Source organism: Erythrolamprus reginae, chromosome 1, assembly GCF_031021105.1.
Source record: "Erythrolamprus reginae isolate rEryReg1 chromosome 1, rEryReg1.hap1, whole genome shotgun sequence".
NCBI lineage: Eukaryota > Metazoa > Chordata > Lepidosauria > Squamata > Dipsadidae > Erythrolamprus > Erythrolamprus reginae.
In genome coordinates, this window is record NC_091950.1 from 13,495,235 (window position 1) to 13,512,709 (window position 17,475).

General features: G+C 42.2%; 1 protein-coding gene across 1 annotated transcript in view; it reads left to right on the forward strand.

The window, feature by feature from the left end:
- The window catches only part of LOC139158455 (transducin-like enhancer protein 2), a 78,581-nt gene extending 61,577 nt beyond the window's left edge, over positions 1-17,004 (forward strand). Inside the window, exons 12-20 of the mRNA XM_070735798.1 lie at positions 4,082-4,196; positions 4,931-5,085; positions 7,077-7,153; positions 9,287-9,536; positions 10,284-10,531; positions 11,147-11,294; positions 13,391-13,541; positions 15,955-16,031; positions 16,658-17,004. Of these exons, the coding sequence (XP_070591899.1) occupies positions 4,082-4,196; positions 4,931-5,085; positions 7,077-7,153; positions 9,287-9,536; positions 10,284-10,531; positions 11,147-11,294; positions 13,391-13,541; positions 15,955-16,031; positions 16,658-16,765 (1,329 nt within the window). The 3' untranslated portion in view covers positions 16,766-17,004. The remainder of the gene's footprint in view (positions 1-4,081; positions 4,197-4,930; positions 5,086-7,076; positions 7,154-9,286; positions 9,537-10,283; positions 10,532-11,146; positions 11,295-13,390; positions 13,542-15,954; positions 16,032-16,657) is intronic.
- The last annotated feature ends 471 nt before the right edge of the window (positions 17,005-17,475 follow it).

Below are 17,475 nucleotides of genomic sequence, written 5' to 3' on the forward strand. Positions count from 1 at the left end.
TGTGGTCTCACCAGCATTCTATATAGCGGGATCATAATCTCCCTCTTCCTGCTTGTTATACCTCTAGCTATGCAGCCAAGCATCCTACTTGCTTTCCCTACTGCCTGACTGCACTGTTCACCCATTTTGAGACTGTCAGAAATCACTACGCCTAAATCCTTTTCTTTTGAAGTATTTGCTAACACAGAACTGCCAATACAATAGTCAGATTGAGGATTCCTTTTCCCCAAGTGCATTATTTTACATTTGGAAACATTAAACTGCAGTTTCCATTGCTTTGACTATTTATCTAGTAAAGCTAAATCATTTACCATATTGCCGACGCCTCCAGGAATATCAACCCTATTGCACACTTTAGAGTCATCGGCAAATAGGCAAACCTTCCCTACCAGACCTTCCCCTATGTCACTCACAAACATATTAAAAAGAATAGGACCCAGAACAGACCCTTGTGGCACACCGCTTGTAACCTGACTCTGCTCAGAATACTCACCATTCACAACAACCCTCTGGTGTCTATGCTTCAGCCAGCTGCAAATCCATTGAACTATCCAGGGATTAAGTCCAATCTTCACTAATTTATCTATCAGCTCTTTATGTGGAACCGTATCAAAGGCTTTGCTGAAGTCCAGGTAGGCAATATCCACGGCACCACCTTCATCCAACACCTTTGTGACATAGTCAAAGAAATCAATGAGATTAGTCTGACATGATTTGCCTTCAGTAAAGCCATGCTGATTTGGGTCCAATAATTTATTGTTTTTTAGGTGCTGATTTATCCTCTTTTTCAGTAGAGTCTCCATCATTTTAACGACAACTGATGTCAAGCTAACTGGCCTGTAGTTACCAGCTTCTTCTCTACTGCCCTTCTTGTGGATAGGCACAACACTTGCCATTCTCCAATCCTCAGGAACATCTCCTGTTAACAAGGATTGGTTAAACAAATCAGTCAGGGGGGTAGCAATGACAGATCTGAGTTCTTTAAGAACTCTGGGGTGGATGCCATCTGGACCCATTGCCTTATTTATCTTTAATCGTTCAAGTTCTTCTAAGACATCGGCTTCTAAGATCACTGGAGCTGAATCCGTACAGTTGGAGGCAATGCTATATCCCTCTATAGTATTATTTTGTAAGGTGTCTTTTGAGAAAACTGAACAGAAGTAGCTATTGAAATGGTCAGCGATCTCCTTATTCCCATTAATGCATGTATTTTTCCCGGTACTAAGCTTCGTGATGCCGCAGTTTTTCTTCTTCTTATCACTAATATATCTGAAGAAGGTTTTATCCCCCTTCTTTAGAGATTTGGCAATTTCTTCCTCTTTTGAGGCTTTAGCAGCATATATTATCTGTTTCGCCTCCTTCTGTCTCATTTTATACACCTCCCTATCAGCTATACTTCCAGACTCTTTATACCTCCTATAGGCAGCCTTTTTTTCATTGACTATAGTCCTTACATCATTGCTAAACCATAGCAGTTTCTTCTTCCTTTTACCTTTAGTTATTTGTCTTACATACAGTCCAGTGGCTTTTAAGATGGCCTTTTTAAATACAGTCCACTGGGTGCTCGCTCCTGCCATTTTATCCCTCCCCTTTAATTCATTATCTAAATATTCCCCCATTGCATTAAAATTTGTTTTTCTGAAATCCAATACTTTGGTTGCATTATAGGATTGCTCACAATGAGTTTTTACATCAAACCACAAACATAGATGGTCACTGCAACCTAAATTTTCTCCCACCTTGACATCTGAAACCCAATTCCCATTCGTAAAAACTAAATCTAGAATATTCTCCCCTCTAGTTGGTGTCTTAACCAGCTGTGCCAGAGCTGCTCCTGTAAAGGCCTCTACTATATTCTTACTTTTGCATGTAAGGGCACTGGGGATATTCCAGTCAACATCAGGCATGTTGAAATCACCCATAACCACAATATCTCCCTTTACTGCCATTTGGGTAATTTCATCCACCATCTTGTTGTCATATTCCTCAGATTGCCCTGGAGGCCTATAGATCACCCCAATTCTAATGACAGAACCGTCTTTATTTTGCATGCAAATCCAGAGGGTCACTAGATCTTGACATGTATTTTGAATTAGTGTTGTTTTTAGAGTTTCTTTAACATAAATGGCTACTCCACCTCCCCTTCTCTCTATTCTATCCTTCCTATACAGTGTATATCCTGGTATGGATATTTCCCATTCATTAGAATCCTTAAACCATGTCTCAGTTATGGCAACCAGGTCCAAATTATCTCTAGATATTATGGCCATTAATTCACAGAGCTTGTTGCTCAAGCTTCGAGCATTCGTGCACATTACACGAAGAACATTATTTTCATTATTAGTTTGCCCCTTATCATCAACAACTACATCTATTTTATTTGCAGCTCCCTTTTCATAAGCTTCCAAAAACTGCTTTATCCTCATTGGTCGGGGACAGAAATCACCCACATCAGGTACATCTCTGTCCCCTTTACCTAGTTTAAATGCCTGTCCAAAAAAGTTCTGAATTCCTCACCGAGTACCTGGGTACCTCTGTATGATGGATGCAAACCATCCCTCTTAAACAACTCCCTATTAGACCACCTACTGACATCATGACTTACATAGCCAAAACCTTCAGCTTTACACCACTGCTTTAACCACACATTAAACTCTATGATACACGTTGTTTTATCCTCTTGGCCACAAACCGGTAACACCTCTGAGAAAGTCACTGAATCTGCTATTTTACCCAGCTCCACACTTAGACATTGAAAATCTCTTTTTACTACATTGACATTTCTCTGGGACAAATCATTTGTGCCAAGATGCACCACCACATCAATGTTATTACCTTTACTCACAGCCTTGACAATTATGGCAGTCAGTGTTCCCTCTAATTTTTTGGGGGGGTGGGTGGGCGGAAAAGTATAGTGTTTAAGCGGCAGTCCCTTTGGGACTGGGCGGCACAGAAATAATAAATAAATAAATAAATAAATAAATAAACAAACAAACAAACAAACAAAAAATAAAATAAAAAAACCACCCTGTTTTGCCTCAGAGAATTTCAAAATAAAATACTGTACTGTGTGTCTATAAGAGTGAACTCATAATAGGGCAACTCTATCAATATCAAAATGCCACTTAAATAGTTGAGCTAGTTTCAAACTAGATTTTGATTTTCTTTCTCTCTTCCTTACTCCCATTTTTTTTCTTTCTCTTTTCCTTCCTCTCTTTTTTCTATCTGTTTCTCTCTCTTCCTCTCTTCTTCTCTCTCTCCTTCCCTCTTGGCTTCTGGGCAGGTTTGGAAAACTCTGAGTTGATGATGATTTTTAAGTGAGCGATTGCTCACTGCTCAGCTTAGAGGGAACTATGATGGCAGTGATGGCCAACTTTTTTGCCATCGTGTTGCCCAAAATGCACACATATGTGCAACAGCGCATGCAGATGCCGGCACCCATAATGCAATGCGTGGCTTCCCCTGCACATGTGTGTTGAGATATTCATGAACTGGAAGACTCATGTGAATAGGCGTAGCAACTCAGTCATCCAATAGGAGTTAAAGACTTCTGAGTCTGTGCAGAGAATCGAAACTGAAAACTCAAGCTTAAGGATGGGCAGTGGCTCAGTCCACTCTGCCCTCTCAGCCCACTCTGTGCTTGTCTGCTCTGCTGAAATGAAACGAATACTCCTGCTTGAAATCCCACAATTCAACGAGTTGCCAAATTTGGAAAACACGATCGCTGAGGAATTCTGGGAGTTGAAGTCCACACGTTGATTGGGGAATTCTGCAAGGTGAAGTCCACAATTTGGGCTAACAGTGCTGGGAGTTGAAGTCCATCAACACTGGCTGAGGAATTCTGGGAATTTTAAGTCCACAAATGCTGGCTTGGGGAATTCTGGGAGTCAAAACCCCCACATCCTGTTTCCGAAAGTGACCAATGAGATAATTCAATCAGGATATAAAGGTAAGACACCCTCCCCCCTCCATGATCTGTCCCATTCAGATAGACTACTATAGGTCCTGGAGGTTCCATCAAACAAACTGATCAAACTTTTTGGACGCGCTTCGGTATTTCAATTAAATCCTTTCTTTCCAGAATGAAACCAATCCAGTTCCTTGCAAATCCACCAGCTTGTCTCCAGTCTCGGAAATACTCACCCCCCGACCGGGCCCGAGTTATGTGCCTCAGATTGCCACCACCGACGTGATCAGTGAGTCGTTGATTTAATTTCCCGGTTTCTGCTTCAGTAGTTTCTGGTAGATCAATCTTGTTGTTTGCCAAGGTCGTCTGAATAATGCTGGCATTTGTTGTACCCCGAGCTGGGTAAATTTGGGGGTGCTCACTCCCTTCCAAATGCTTCCTCCTTCCAGCCCCTGGTATTGGGGGCAGCGGTGAAATGCTCCTGGTTCACTCGTGCCTGTCGGTCAACGGAGAGCCGGTTGCAAAGGGAGTGTGAGGCTCCACCAGTTTATGGCAGTGTCCGGCGATCCCCTTTTTGCGACCTTCTGACAAGCAACGCCAACAGGGAAGCCAGATTCGCTTAACGGCGGAGGTTATTGTCCAAACTGCTGCAATGATGAACATGTATGATTTTAAAAAAAGGTTGTAAAACAGGGCAAAATTCACTTAACAACATTGTCGCTTATCAATGGAAATTTTGAGGCTCAATTGTGGTCGTAAATAGAAGATTGCCTGTATTCTAAATAAATAAATAAATAATAGTAAATGAATAAATAAAATAAATAAAATAATCCTGTTGAGCTAAAAAAAACAAACCTCTTTTTTCTTCTCTCCCTCTCTCTCTCTCCCTCTCTCTCTCTGTCTCTCCCTCTCTCTCCCTCTCTCCCTCTCCCTCTCTCTCCTCTCCCTCTCCATCTCTCTCCCTCTCTCTCTCCCTCTCTCTCTCTCTCTCTCCCTCTCTCCCTCTCTCCCTCTCTCAAACAGCCTTGCGGAGTCCACTCAATTCTTTCGCCGGCCATTTTGCGTCGTCTTTTGAGGCAATGCCTCACGCTGCCCTGAACAATGAATTGGCTGTGCCAAGTTCCTACATCAGCATCCATCTTTCTGCAGGGCCCGCAGGCTACGGGCGGTCTCCTTTGGTGAGCATCGGGGCAGCCTTGAAAAACTGGGTTTACGTTAACTAAAATAAGCTAAAAATGTATATACAGTATCTCTGATTGAAATTCTGAATGAGAAGGGGATGTAAATATTTATTTTATTTATTTTATTTTATTTATTTATTTATTTTGTCCAATACCTAATACACATTGAAGAGAATAGATATGTAATAATATAAATAAAGAAAAGAATAGAAGAAAAGATATAAAAGTGTAGGTGAACATATTTGAAAGGAAGAAAAGATAAATGAGATAAGGAGAGACAATTGGACAGGGGATGGAAGGCCCACTGGTACACTTATGCACGCCCCTTACTGACCTCTAAGGAACCTGCAGAGGTCAATCATGGATAGTCTAAAGGTAAAGTGTTGGGGGTTAGGGGTTGACACTACTGAGTCAGGTAATGAGTTCCATGCTTCGACAACTTGGTTGTTGAAGACATATTTTTTACAGTCAAGTTTGGAGCAGTTAATATTAAGTTTGAATCTGTTGCATACTCTTGTGTTGTTGCGATTGAAGCTGAAGTAGTCATTGACAGGTAGAACGTTGCAGCATATGATCTTGTGGGCATTACTTAAATCGTGTTTTAGGCGACGTAGTTCTAAGCTTTCTAGACCTAGGATTGATAGTCTGCTTTCGTAGGATATTCTGTTTCGAGTGGAGGAGTGAAGGGCTCTTCTGGTGAAGTATCTTTGGACATTTTCAAGGGTGTTGATGTCCGAGATGTGGTATGGGTTCCAGACAGATGAACTGTATTCAAGGATGGGTCTGGCAAAAGTTTTGTAGGCCCTGGTGAGTAGTGTGAGATTGCCAGAGCAGAAGCTGCGTAGGTGGCGATATTGTTGCAGTGGGCTTTAGCACTTAGGTCATTTGATATTAGTATTCCAAGGTCTTTTACTGAGTGGGGGTTGGCTGTATGTTTTATTTATGTCTGGTTTTTTCTCTTTTTTTATTTCTCTTTCTTGTTCCTTTTTGTCTTTCCTTTTTCTGTTTTGTTTTTAATTTTTTTTAGTATTTATAATGTCTATACAAATTTATTGAATGTTTAATGTTGTTGTTGCTGTTTAGTGTTTTGTGTTTTTTTTTAATTTAAAAAGAAAAACTGGGTTTTTAAAAGGGACGGAGATATTGAAACCCAGATCGGTCAAATTATCTGACCATCATTCCACCTGTGAGAAGAAAAAAGGGTCAGTGACCATCTCCCAGTCCAGAGGTAGCAGAATGTCCCAGAATAATGTACTTAAAAACAGGGTTGGACATTTTAAGACATCTGGACTTTAACTGGACTTCAACTCCCAGAATTCCCAGAACTCCGTCGTCTCCGTTCCGACTTAATTACAGTTCATAAAATCATATACCAAAATGTCCTACCTGTTAACGACTACTTCACCTTCAACCGCAACAACACACGAGCACGAAATCGATTTAAACTTAATGTCAACCGCTCCAAACTTGACTGCAAAAAATACGACTTCAGCAACAGAGTAATCAACGCCTGGAATGCACTACCTGACTCTGTGGTTTCTACTCCTAACCCCAAAACCTTTAACCTTAGACTATCTACAATTGACCTCTCCCCATTTCTAAGAGGTCTGTAAGGGGCGTGCATAAGCACACCACTGTGCCTACTGTCCCTGTCCTATTGTCTACTTTTTATCATTACTTATCTAATGTTTTATACGTACAAATTATCACCCTATAATTGTTTGACAAATAAATAAATGAAAATAAATAAAATAAATAAAATTCCCCAACCAGCCTAGGCATGGAGTGAATGAATGACCAAATATAACAGATTTTTTTCCAGTTTTGGTTGGTTCTTTGTCGACATATACAATTTTTGTATATTTTGCCATACTTGGTCTGTATTTCAGTCTCAAAGCTGAGTGTTAAAACTGGAAAGCTTCCAAATTGAAAACAGATCTTCCTCCCGAGTCCCAGTTGATCCCTGATTCCTTCTTTGGTTTCCACAGGTGGCTTTTGAATCTCACCCACATTTGCGGGCGTCGACCCCCTCGGCTTCCCTCCCCGCTATTCCTGGCAGCAAACCGTAAGTGGGGATACCTGATCGGGAGTGGGGGGGAAATGTGATTTTACTCAGTGATTGTAAGCCTGGGCAGCATTTTAGGTAGAAACATAGAAACATAGAAGACTGACTGCAGAAAAAGACCTCATGGTCCATCTAGTCTGCCCTTATACTATTTCTTGTGTTTTATATTAGGATGGATATATGTTTATCCCAAGCATGTTTAAATTCAGTTACTGTGGATTTACCAACCGCGTCTGCTGGAAGTTTGTTCCAAGCATCTACTACTCTTTCAGTGAAATAATATTTCCTCACGTTGCTTTTGATCTTTCCCCCAACTAACTTCAGATTGTGTCCCCTTGTTCTTGTGTTCACTTTCCTATTAAAAACACTTCCCTCCTGAACCTTATTTAACCCTTTAACATATTTAAATGTTTCGATCATATCCCCCCTTTTCCTTCTGTCCTCCAGACCAGTGTTTCCAACCTTGGCAACTTGAAGATATCTGGACTTCAACTCCCAGAATTCTCCAGCCAGCATTTGCTAGCTGGGGAATTCTGGAAGTTGAAGTCCAAATATCTTCAAGTTGCCAAGGTTGGGAAACACTGCTCCAGACTATACAGATTGAGTTCATTAAGTCTTTCCTGATACGTTTTATGCTTAAGACCTTCCACCATTCTTGTAGCCCGTCTTTGGACCCGTTCAATTTTGTCAATATCTTTTTGGAGGTGAGGTCTCCAGAACTTAACACAGTATTATTCCAAATGTGGTCTCACCAGCGCTCTATATAAGGGGATCACAATCTCCCTCTTCCTGCTTGTTATACCTCTAGCTATGTAGCCAAGCATCCTACTTGTTTTTCCTACTGCCTGACCACACTGCTCACCCATTTTGAGACTGTCAGAAATCACTACCCCTAAATCCTTCTCTTCTAAAGTTTTTGCTAACACAGAACTGCCAATAGAAGACTCAGATTGAGGATTCCTTTTCCCCAAGTGCATTATTTTACATTTGGAAACATTAAACTGAAGTTTCCATTGCTTTGACCATTTATCTAGTAAAGCTAAATCATTTACCATATTACAGACCCCTCCTGGAATATCAACCCTATTGCACACTTTAGAGTCATCGGCAAATAGGCAAACCTTCCCTACCAAACCTTCCCCTATGTCACTCACAAACATATTAAAAAGAATAGGACCCAGAACAGACCTTTTATTTACTTCCTTCTGTAAATATTTCCACCCGTTAGTAGAATCTGAGATCAAGCTACAAGGAATAAATTGGAATCACTTGAGTTAAAATGGTATATACAAATGCCCCCATTTTGGTGGAGGTGTGCGAATGTTTGTCTGGTGGTGGGCACCAATCACTGAGCACTTGTATGTTTGTTTTATATTCTATATTTTAAAATCAATTAAATTTTTTTTAAAAAAATGTAAAGATTTCCATCTTACCTATTTTCCATCTTGCCCAGAGGCGTGACAGTTTACCGCCAATAAAATCCAAAAAGAGACATTCAAACATTAAAATAATTATGTATAAATAAATAAATAAATAAATAAATAAATAAATAAAGCCTGAATGATAAATTATTTAAGTATATATGAAATTATAGGTTAATTTTCCAATGACAAAAATAAATGTTACCCATTTATATAGTGAAGTAGAAATATATATTTGACACAGATTACTGTATAATGTATAGTGCCTTTAAAATTTATATCTGTACATATTTTGGATTTGTTTAATTTTGTTTAATTTTGAATTATATTTTTTATTTATTTATTTTCTTTAACTTTTTTTTGTGTCTATAGTTGTGTTTTCTTTTTTTAAAAGTGGAAAATTAATAAAGAATATTTAAATAGAAAGAAATAATAACATAACTGTTCTGTCTGGATCGAGCAATGATCAGAAATAAACCAGACAGGTGCAGATGACAGATTCAATGATGCTTCTGCAGAATCAGTAGGGAAGCCAGATTCACTTAACAACCATGTTTCTAATTTAACGATTGCCATGATTCATTTAACAACTGTGGCAAGAAAGTTCATAAAACAGGGCAAAGTTCGCTTAGCAACCTAAAACATGGGCTCAATGATGGTTGTATGTCTGAGGACCAGCTTGTGGTAGTGGTTAATTCCCCGATCCACCCAGGGCCTACTCCTTCCACGTCAGCGCTGATGGGCAGATGCAGCCGGTGCCCTTCCCTCCCGACGCCCTGATCGGCTCCGGCATCCCCCGCCACGCCCGCCAGCTCCACACGCTCTCCCACGGCGAGGTGGTCTGCGCCGTCACCATCAGCAACTCCACCCAGCACGTCTACACGGGGGGCAAAGGCTGCGTCAAGGTCTGGGACGTGGGCCAGCCGGGCACCAAGACCCCCGTGGCGCAGCTGGACTGCCTGGTACGTAACACACAGAAGTCCTCTTTTTACGACGGTTCGGAAATCAGAGACTTTGACGTTTTGAAGCCACCTGCGTGCGTGCAAGCTTTGTGTGTGAGCAAAGCATGTGCGGAAGTGGCGCACGTGTGTGCTCATATTGTTGGTGCTGGGCAAACTAGTAGATAAATTATGTGAATTCCACCTCTGCCTCGAATAGAATAGAATAGAGAATAGAATAGAATAGAATAGAGAATAGAGAGAGAATAGTGATTAGAGATTAGAGATTAGAGAATAGAGAATATAATAGAATAGAACAGAGAATAGAATAGAATTGAGAATAGAATAGAATAGAATCGAGAATAGAATAGAATAGAATCGAGAATAGAATAGAATCAAGAATATAATAGGAGAATAGAATAGAGAATATAATAGAATAGAGAATAGAGAATATAATAGAATAGAGAATATAATAGAATAGAGAATAGAATAGAATAGAATTCTTTATTGGCCAAGTGTAATTGGACACACAAGGAATTTGTCTTTGATGCAGATGCTCTCAGTGTATATAAAAGAAAAGAGACATTGGTCAAGAATCATGACAAATGTGTTCCCTTCCAAAAACCTTGCCATGTTTCTAGTCCTTAACAGTGTAAAGATATTCTGAACAATGTTATTTGAGAGATGCTGAGGTTTAGGATGGTGAGAAGCTAGGCTGTGGGGTTTATATACTGTAACTTTCCACCTCTCTCTCTCCCCCCCTCCCCCCAGAACCGAGATAATTACATCCGATCCTGCAAGCTTCTTCCCGACAGCCGCAGCCTCATTGTTGGGGGCGAGGCCAGCACCTTGTCCATCTGGGATTTGGCAGCCCCCACGCCCCGGATCAAGGCCGAGCTGACCTCCTCTGCCCCGGCCTGCTACGCCCTGGCCATCAGCCCCGATGCCAAAGTCTGCTTCTCCTGCAGCAGCGACGGCAACATCTTGGTCTGGGATTTGCAGAACCAAACCATGGTTAGGTGAGCGTGAGCCATGATGTCTAACCTGGTTATCTCCCCAGATAATTTTAGACGCTTGGTGGTGGGATTGTCAGTTGTGAATGCCGAGGAGGGGACGCAGGCAGCCTTGCCGGTAGGTCCTCGACTTATAGCCATTCATTTAGCGATCATCCAAAGTTATGATGATGCTGAAAAAAGTGAGTTGAAGTCCAGATATCTTCAAGTCGCCAAGGTTGGGAAACACTGGAGGACTGAAGGCATGATCGAAACATTGAAATATGTTAAAGGGTTAAATAAGGTTCAGGAGGGAAGTGTTTTTAATAGGAAAGTGAACACAAGAACAAGGGGACACAATCTGAAGTTAGTTGGGGGAAAGATGAGAAGCAATGTGAGAAAATATTATTTGACTGAAAGAGTAGTAGATGCATGGAACTTCCTGCAGACGTGGTTGGTAAATCCACAGGAACTGAATTTAAACATGCCTGGGATAAGCATAGATCCATCCTAAGATAAAATGCAGGAAATAGTATAAGGGCAGACTAGATGGACCATGAGGTCTTTTTCTGCCATCAATCTTCTGTGTTTCTATGAAAATAAATGAGAGGAGTTCTTGCTGGTTTCTGCCTCCCTTTGCAGGCAGTTCCAGGGTCACACGGACGGGGCCAGCTGCATCGATATCTCCAATTATGGCACCAAACTTTGGACCGGCGGTTTGGACAACACCGTCCGGTGCTGGGACCTCCGCGAAGGCCGGCAGCTTCAGCAACACGACTTCACCTCGCAGGTCAGCTGGGAAAGAGGTGGAGGCTTTGGATGGACAGCCTTTGAGTGGGTGGGGTCTCCGGTAGCAACCAATCAGCCCTGGGCAGGGGTGGGATCTTGGCACAGCGATATCGGACAAGTGGGTGATCCTCAGTTAGCGATGCCAATGGGACCAGCAACTCCGTCACTAAGTGGAAAATCACGTGACTTCCATGGGTTTAACCATTTCACTTCCCATTTGGTGGCGAAGTCTTTAACCAAGGCATTATGCGACACCTCCCCAGCCAGTGATGGTCTCCTACAGGTACGGTCAGATACGCAGAACCGGTAGAAAAATTTTGAATATTTTTTCTTTTTTTCCCTTCTGGACTCTGGATGTTTTTCCGATCGCAGTAAATGAGGTTGAATGTGTATAATTTTAGAAGAGCTGGGCGTGCATATGTGTGTAAATACACATACAGTTTATATAGTAGTGAATGTATATTTTTGGGTGCCTGTGTCTAATATGTATATATATATATATACAGTATATACTGCTCAATAAAATAAAGGGAAGACTCCAAGAACCCATCCTAGATCTGAATGAATGAAATATTCTCATGGAATATTTTGTTCTGTACAAAGTTGAATGTGCACAACAGCAGGTGAAATGGATTGTCAATCAGTGTTGCTTCCTAAGTGGACAGTTTGATTTCACAGAAATTTGATTTACCTGGAGTTATATTGTGTTGTTTCAGTGTTCCCTTTATTTTTTTGCAGCAGTATACATAGAATTAAAGAGTATATTTGGGGTGTTCAGTCATAGTAAATAGAGAGGGAAATTGTGTCTCTTTGAGGCGAGGCCAGGCACCCCAATCCTAACCCTTGACGTGAGTGACCTCAAGTTTATTTATTTATTTATTGTATTTATATGCCGTTCACTCCAAATGGAATCTGAGTGGCTAAAGTTGTCCACCTTTAAGCCAGTCACATGCCCTCTAAGCTGCCACCACCGGTCACATGATTGTCAAGCCACTCCCAGCTGGTCACATGGCCGGCAAGCCACACCCACAAAACAAGCGCACACCCACAGCCTGGTAGTAAAAAAAATTGCAGCCATTCACTGCTCCACACCCCAAAATTGCCAATTTTGTTTCCGCATTCTTCACGCGTTGGGTTTATCGGCAGCTCTGTTGTGAAGCTGTGTTTCATAGTAGTGCGACGTCCCACGTTTGCTGAAGAAGGCGGTCGGTAAGGGAGGACCGCTGTATCGTTATGGATGGTCCTCATTTAAGGACAGTCATCGGGACTGGGAGCTCTCTTGTTAAGTGAGGCAGTTGTAGGTTGAAAAAAAATCATGTGACCATGCAGTACGTTGATGACTGTTCTGCCAGTTGTAACTGCACTGGGCGGTGTGCACACGCGCCCTGGATATCGGGAGGCCTGTTTCCCAGCACATGTAAGCGTGCCACAGAGCTGCTCTTCCGGTTTTTGGTGCTCCTGTGCGTGTGAAGACCAGCTGGCTGACATGTGCACACTGGAACCTGGAAGAGCCACAGCCGATAGCTGGTGTGCCCAGACAAGTGACTTTGCATGCCACTTCCGGCATGTGTGCCATAGGTTCACTCTCATGGACCATCACGGTGAACCTATGGCACCATCTCCTTCTGTTAACTTCGTAGGCATGAGGACTAGAATCTTTGGATGTGAATTTTGCTTTTATGTATTTCACATGCACCATCCTGGCCCTCAAATATTTTCCCTCCCTCCCTTCTTTTTTCTACTTTCTTTTCTCCTTTTTCCTTCCTTCCTTCCTTCTCTCTCTCCTTCCTTTCTTCCCTCCCTCCTTCTCTTTCTTTCTTTCTTTTTCTTTCTTTCTCTCTTTCCTTCCTTCCTTCTCTCTCTCATTCTCCCTCTCTCCTTCCTTTCTTCCTTCCCTCCCTCCTTCTTTTTTCTTTCTTTCTCTCTCTTTCCTTCCTTCCTCCTTCCTTCCTTCTTTTCTTTCTTTCTCTCTCCCTCCTTCCTTCCTTCCTTCATTTCCCTCCCTTATTCCTTCCCTCCTTCCTTCCTTGCTTTCCTCCCTCGCTCTCCCCCTCCTTCCTTCCTTCCTTCCCACCCATCTTCCTCCTTTCCCTCCAGATCTTCTCCCTGGGCTACTGCCCCACGGGAGAGTGGCTGGCCGTCGGGATGGAGAGCAGCCACGTGGAAATCCTCCATGTGACCAAATCGGAGAAGTACCAGCTGCACCTCCACGAGAGCTGCGTCCTCTCCCTGAAGTTCGCTTCCTGTGGTAGGTTGTGTGGGTAAGAAAGACGAGGCAGCTGGTGGAGCCCCAGACATCCTTACTAGTCCCATCTGTCATCACCCTGGCTGCATTCACACAACCCCCTCACCGTATTTTCCGGAGTATAAGACGCACCTTTTCCCTCCCTAAAAGAGGCTGATAATTTGGGTGCGTTTTATACTCTGAATGTAGCTTTTTTTCCAGCCCTAATTAGCTGCTAACGATCTTCCCAGCTCTTGCAGGCTCTTTCCTTTTTTCTCCCTATGAAGAATGTTTTCCAAGCCCTAAGTCTTTGCAGGGTTTTTTTCATTGCTCTGACTTGCTCCAAATAACTTTCTTTCCAGCCCTAACCAGGTGCTAACGATGTTCCCAGCTCTTACAGGCATGCAGGCTCTTTCATTGTTACGCTCTGCAAATAAGGTTTTCCAAGCCCTAAGTCTTTGCAGGGTTTTTTTCCCAATGCTCTACTTGCTCCAAATGCTTCTTTCCAGGCGCTAAGGATGTTCCCAGCTCTTACTGGCTTGCAAGCTCTTTCATTATTACTCTCCCCGAATAAAATTTTTCTTTAAAGCCCTTAACCAGGGGATAAAATAATGTGCTGAGGCTGACCAGACTAAGGAGGCTAGCCAGATGAATACCTGGGAAGCAGATTATTTCCCCTATTTTCCTCCCCAAAAACTAAGGTGCGTCTTATACTCCGAAAAAATACAGTAGATAAGTCACAGTCACTCACCTCTATAAAATTCAGGAAAGCACAGGTGGACCTCAACTTGCAACAGTTCACTTAGTGACCATTTGAAGTTTGAACTTACAACAGCAGTGAAAAAAGTGATTTATGATTATCATAGTTATATTGGGGGGTTGGGGGGCGGGTTGCAGCCAAAACAAAATAGTTTCCTGTGGGAACCAAGGACGTTCCAACCGGTGGCTGGAGAGAGGAGAAACAGTATCCAGGTTTGAGGAAAGGGGGAACTTTCACTGTTTAACCACGTGAACTGTTAATACCACTTTATCAGGCCTTGGTAAGGCCACAGTTGGAATACTGCATACAATTTTGGTGTCATGATGGAAAAAGGAAGTTGAGACTCTAGAAAAGGTGCAGAGAAGAGCAACAAAGGGGATTAGGGGACTGGAGGCTAAAACACTAGAAGAACAGTTGCAAGAACTGGGCCTGGCTAGTTGAATGAAAAGAAGGACCAGGAGAGACAGGATAGCAGTGCTCCAATATCTCAGGGGTTGCCACAAAGAAGAAGGAGTCAGGCTATTCTCCAAATCTAATTAATAATAATAATAATAATAATAATAATAATAATAATAATAACAACAACAACAACAACAACAATAATAAAGCACCTTAGGGTAGAACAAGAAGCAATGGGTGGAAACTAAACAAGGAGAGAAGTAACTTAGAACGAAGGAGAAATTTCCTGACAGTTAGAACAATTAATCCATGGAACTGCTTGCCTCCAGAAGTTGTGAATGCCCCAACACTGGAAGTTTTAAAGAAGATATTAGATAACAGTCTGAAGTAGTGTAGCCTTTCCTGCCTAAGCAGGGGGTTGGACTCGAAGACCTCCAAGGTCCCTTCCAATTCAGTTGTTGTTGTTGTTAAAACAATACAACACAGCAAAAGAGATCACTATGCTGGATTTCGTATTTCATCACCAGTCGGGCGCTTCCCAAGCACCTAGGACTGTGTGATGTAGCGGCGAATTATGTTTGCCGATCCCAGTAAAGTGGCCTTTTGCAATTGACAGATGGAGATTTTGTCAATTCCGCTGAGAACCTTTGGCACTACGCGCAGCGTGCCAAGGATCACTGGCTTATGCCAGAGTTGTTGCAATAATAATAATAATAATAATAATAATAATAATAATAATAATAATAACAACAACAACAACAACAACAACAATAATTGCAAAAGGCCGCTTTACTGGGATCGGCAAACAATTCGCCGCTACATCACTCAGTCTTAGGTGCTTGGGAAGCGCCCGACTGGTGATGAAATACGAAATCCAGCATAGTGATCTCATTTGCTGTGTTGTATTGACATAATAATAATAATAATAATAATAATAATAATAATAATAATAATCATCCGGTGAAAACCACTGGAACTTTCAGAGTCGGTTTTCACCAGTTTGTGCCAATATGGTATCCCCAATAAACCTGTTATTTGAGGAATATGCCTCCCTTGGAAGGGACCTTGGAGGTCTTCTAGTCCAACCCCCTGCTTTCTCTAGAGTTATTACTTGGAACCCTGATACTTCAAGCAGTCACTAAATGAATTATTGTAAATTGAGGACCCATAAATGGGTCCTGGTACCTCAGAAGCCGCTCTTTCCTCTCTTATCGTCTGTAAAGTTCATGCACACAGACCGGATCCCTTCCCTGTTTTTCCTCTCCTCTTTTACTGCAGGCAAATGGTCTATCAGTACCGGCAAAGATAATCTGATTAACGCGTGGCGGGCTCCCTACGGCGCCAGCATCTTTCAGGTAATGGAGACCAGGGATGGCGTGGCTGCTTGGCTGAAAGCTTTCGCTCTCTGCAGAAAATACAAAACGATTGTGAGATTTCTGGGTGGAAAAGAGTTTGGCTCGCTTGTTAGAGCTACCATAGGAGACATGTCCCAAAGGTGCTTTTCTCTGGAGGCAATTGGACTTTCTTGTTTGTTTGTTTTTGAAGATGATTTATATTCCTTGCAGACAGCTGGTCATTTTCATCCTTTGAAAGAGCCATTAAGGCCGCTTGGAGGTTTATCTGTGTCCAGAGAGTCACCTGAGTAGGTGTTGTTTCATAGAAACATAGAAGTCTGACGGCAGAAAAAGACCTCCTGGTCCATCTAGTCTGCCCTTATACCATTTCCTGTATTTTATCTTAGGATGGATATATGTTTATCCCAGGCATGTTTAAATTCAGTTCCTGTGGATTTACCAACCACGTCTGCTGGAAGTTTGTTCCAAGCATCTACTACTCTTTCAGTAAAATAATATTTTCTCAATAATATTTTCAGAAGACGCCAATAATTGAGCGTCTTGTGAAAATCCAGCGAGTTTTCCAGCGAACGTCGGCGGAATCATCAGTCCGTGTCTTCTCTTCCTTTCCCTGCTTTCTGTTGCAGTCCGAAGAATCTTCCTCAATTCTGAGCTGTGACATCTCGGCTAACGACAAGATCATCGTGACCGGATCAGGAGACAAGAAAGCCACAGTTTACGAACTGGTCTACTGAGCCACGTTCCTCACGTCCAATCGGCTTTCCCGTTCCCTGGGAAAATGTGATCCCCCCCCCCAACTGGCTTCGGAGACTGTGATGCCGAAACGGCCTCCGTGCTTCCAAACCTCCGCGCAGAGGCATGAGGACTAGAAACATAAATGTGCAAAAATCGGTTAGCGCAAAGTTTTTATGGAATGAACTTTTCAAATGTTATGTGAATAGAGGGAATAATAAACATAAAAATACATTAAAAATTGTAAAGCTGCTTTTTTTTAAAAAAAACAAAGTTTTATGGATGATGTATTAGAATAGTATTTACTCAAACTTTTAAGATGTGTGACTGCAACTCCCAGACCACTAATGCTGGTCAGGGGAATTCTGGGAGTTGAAGTCCACTAATGCTGGTTGGGGGAATTCTGGGAATCAAAGTCCACTAATGCTGGTCAGGGAATTCTGGAAGTCCACTAATGCTGGTTGGGGGAATTCTGGGAATCAAAGTCCACTAATGCTGGTCAGGGAATTCTGGAAGTCCACTAATGCTGTTTGGGGGAATTCTGGGAATCAAAGTCCACTAATGCTGGTTGGGGGAATTCTGGGAATCAAAGTCCACTAATGCTGGTCAGGGAATTCTGGAAGTCCACTAATGCTGGTTGGGGAATTCTGGGAGTTGAAGTCCACTAATGCTGGTTGGGGAATTCTGGGAGTTGAAGTCCACTAATGCTGGT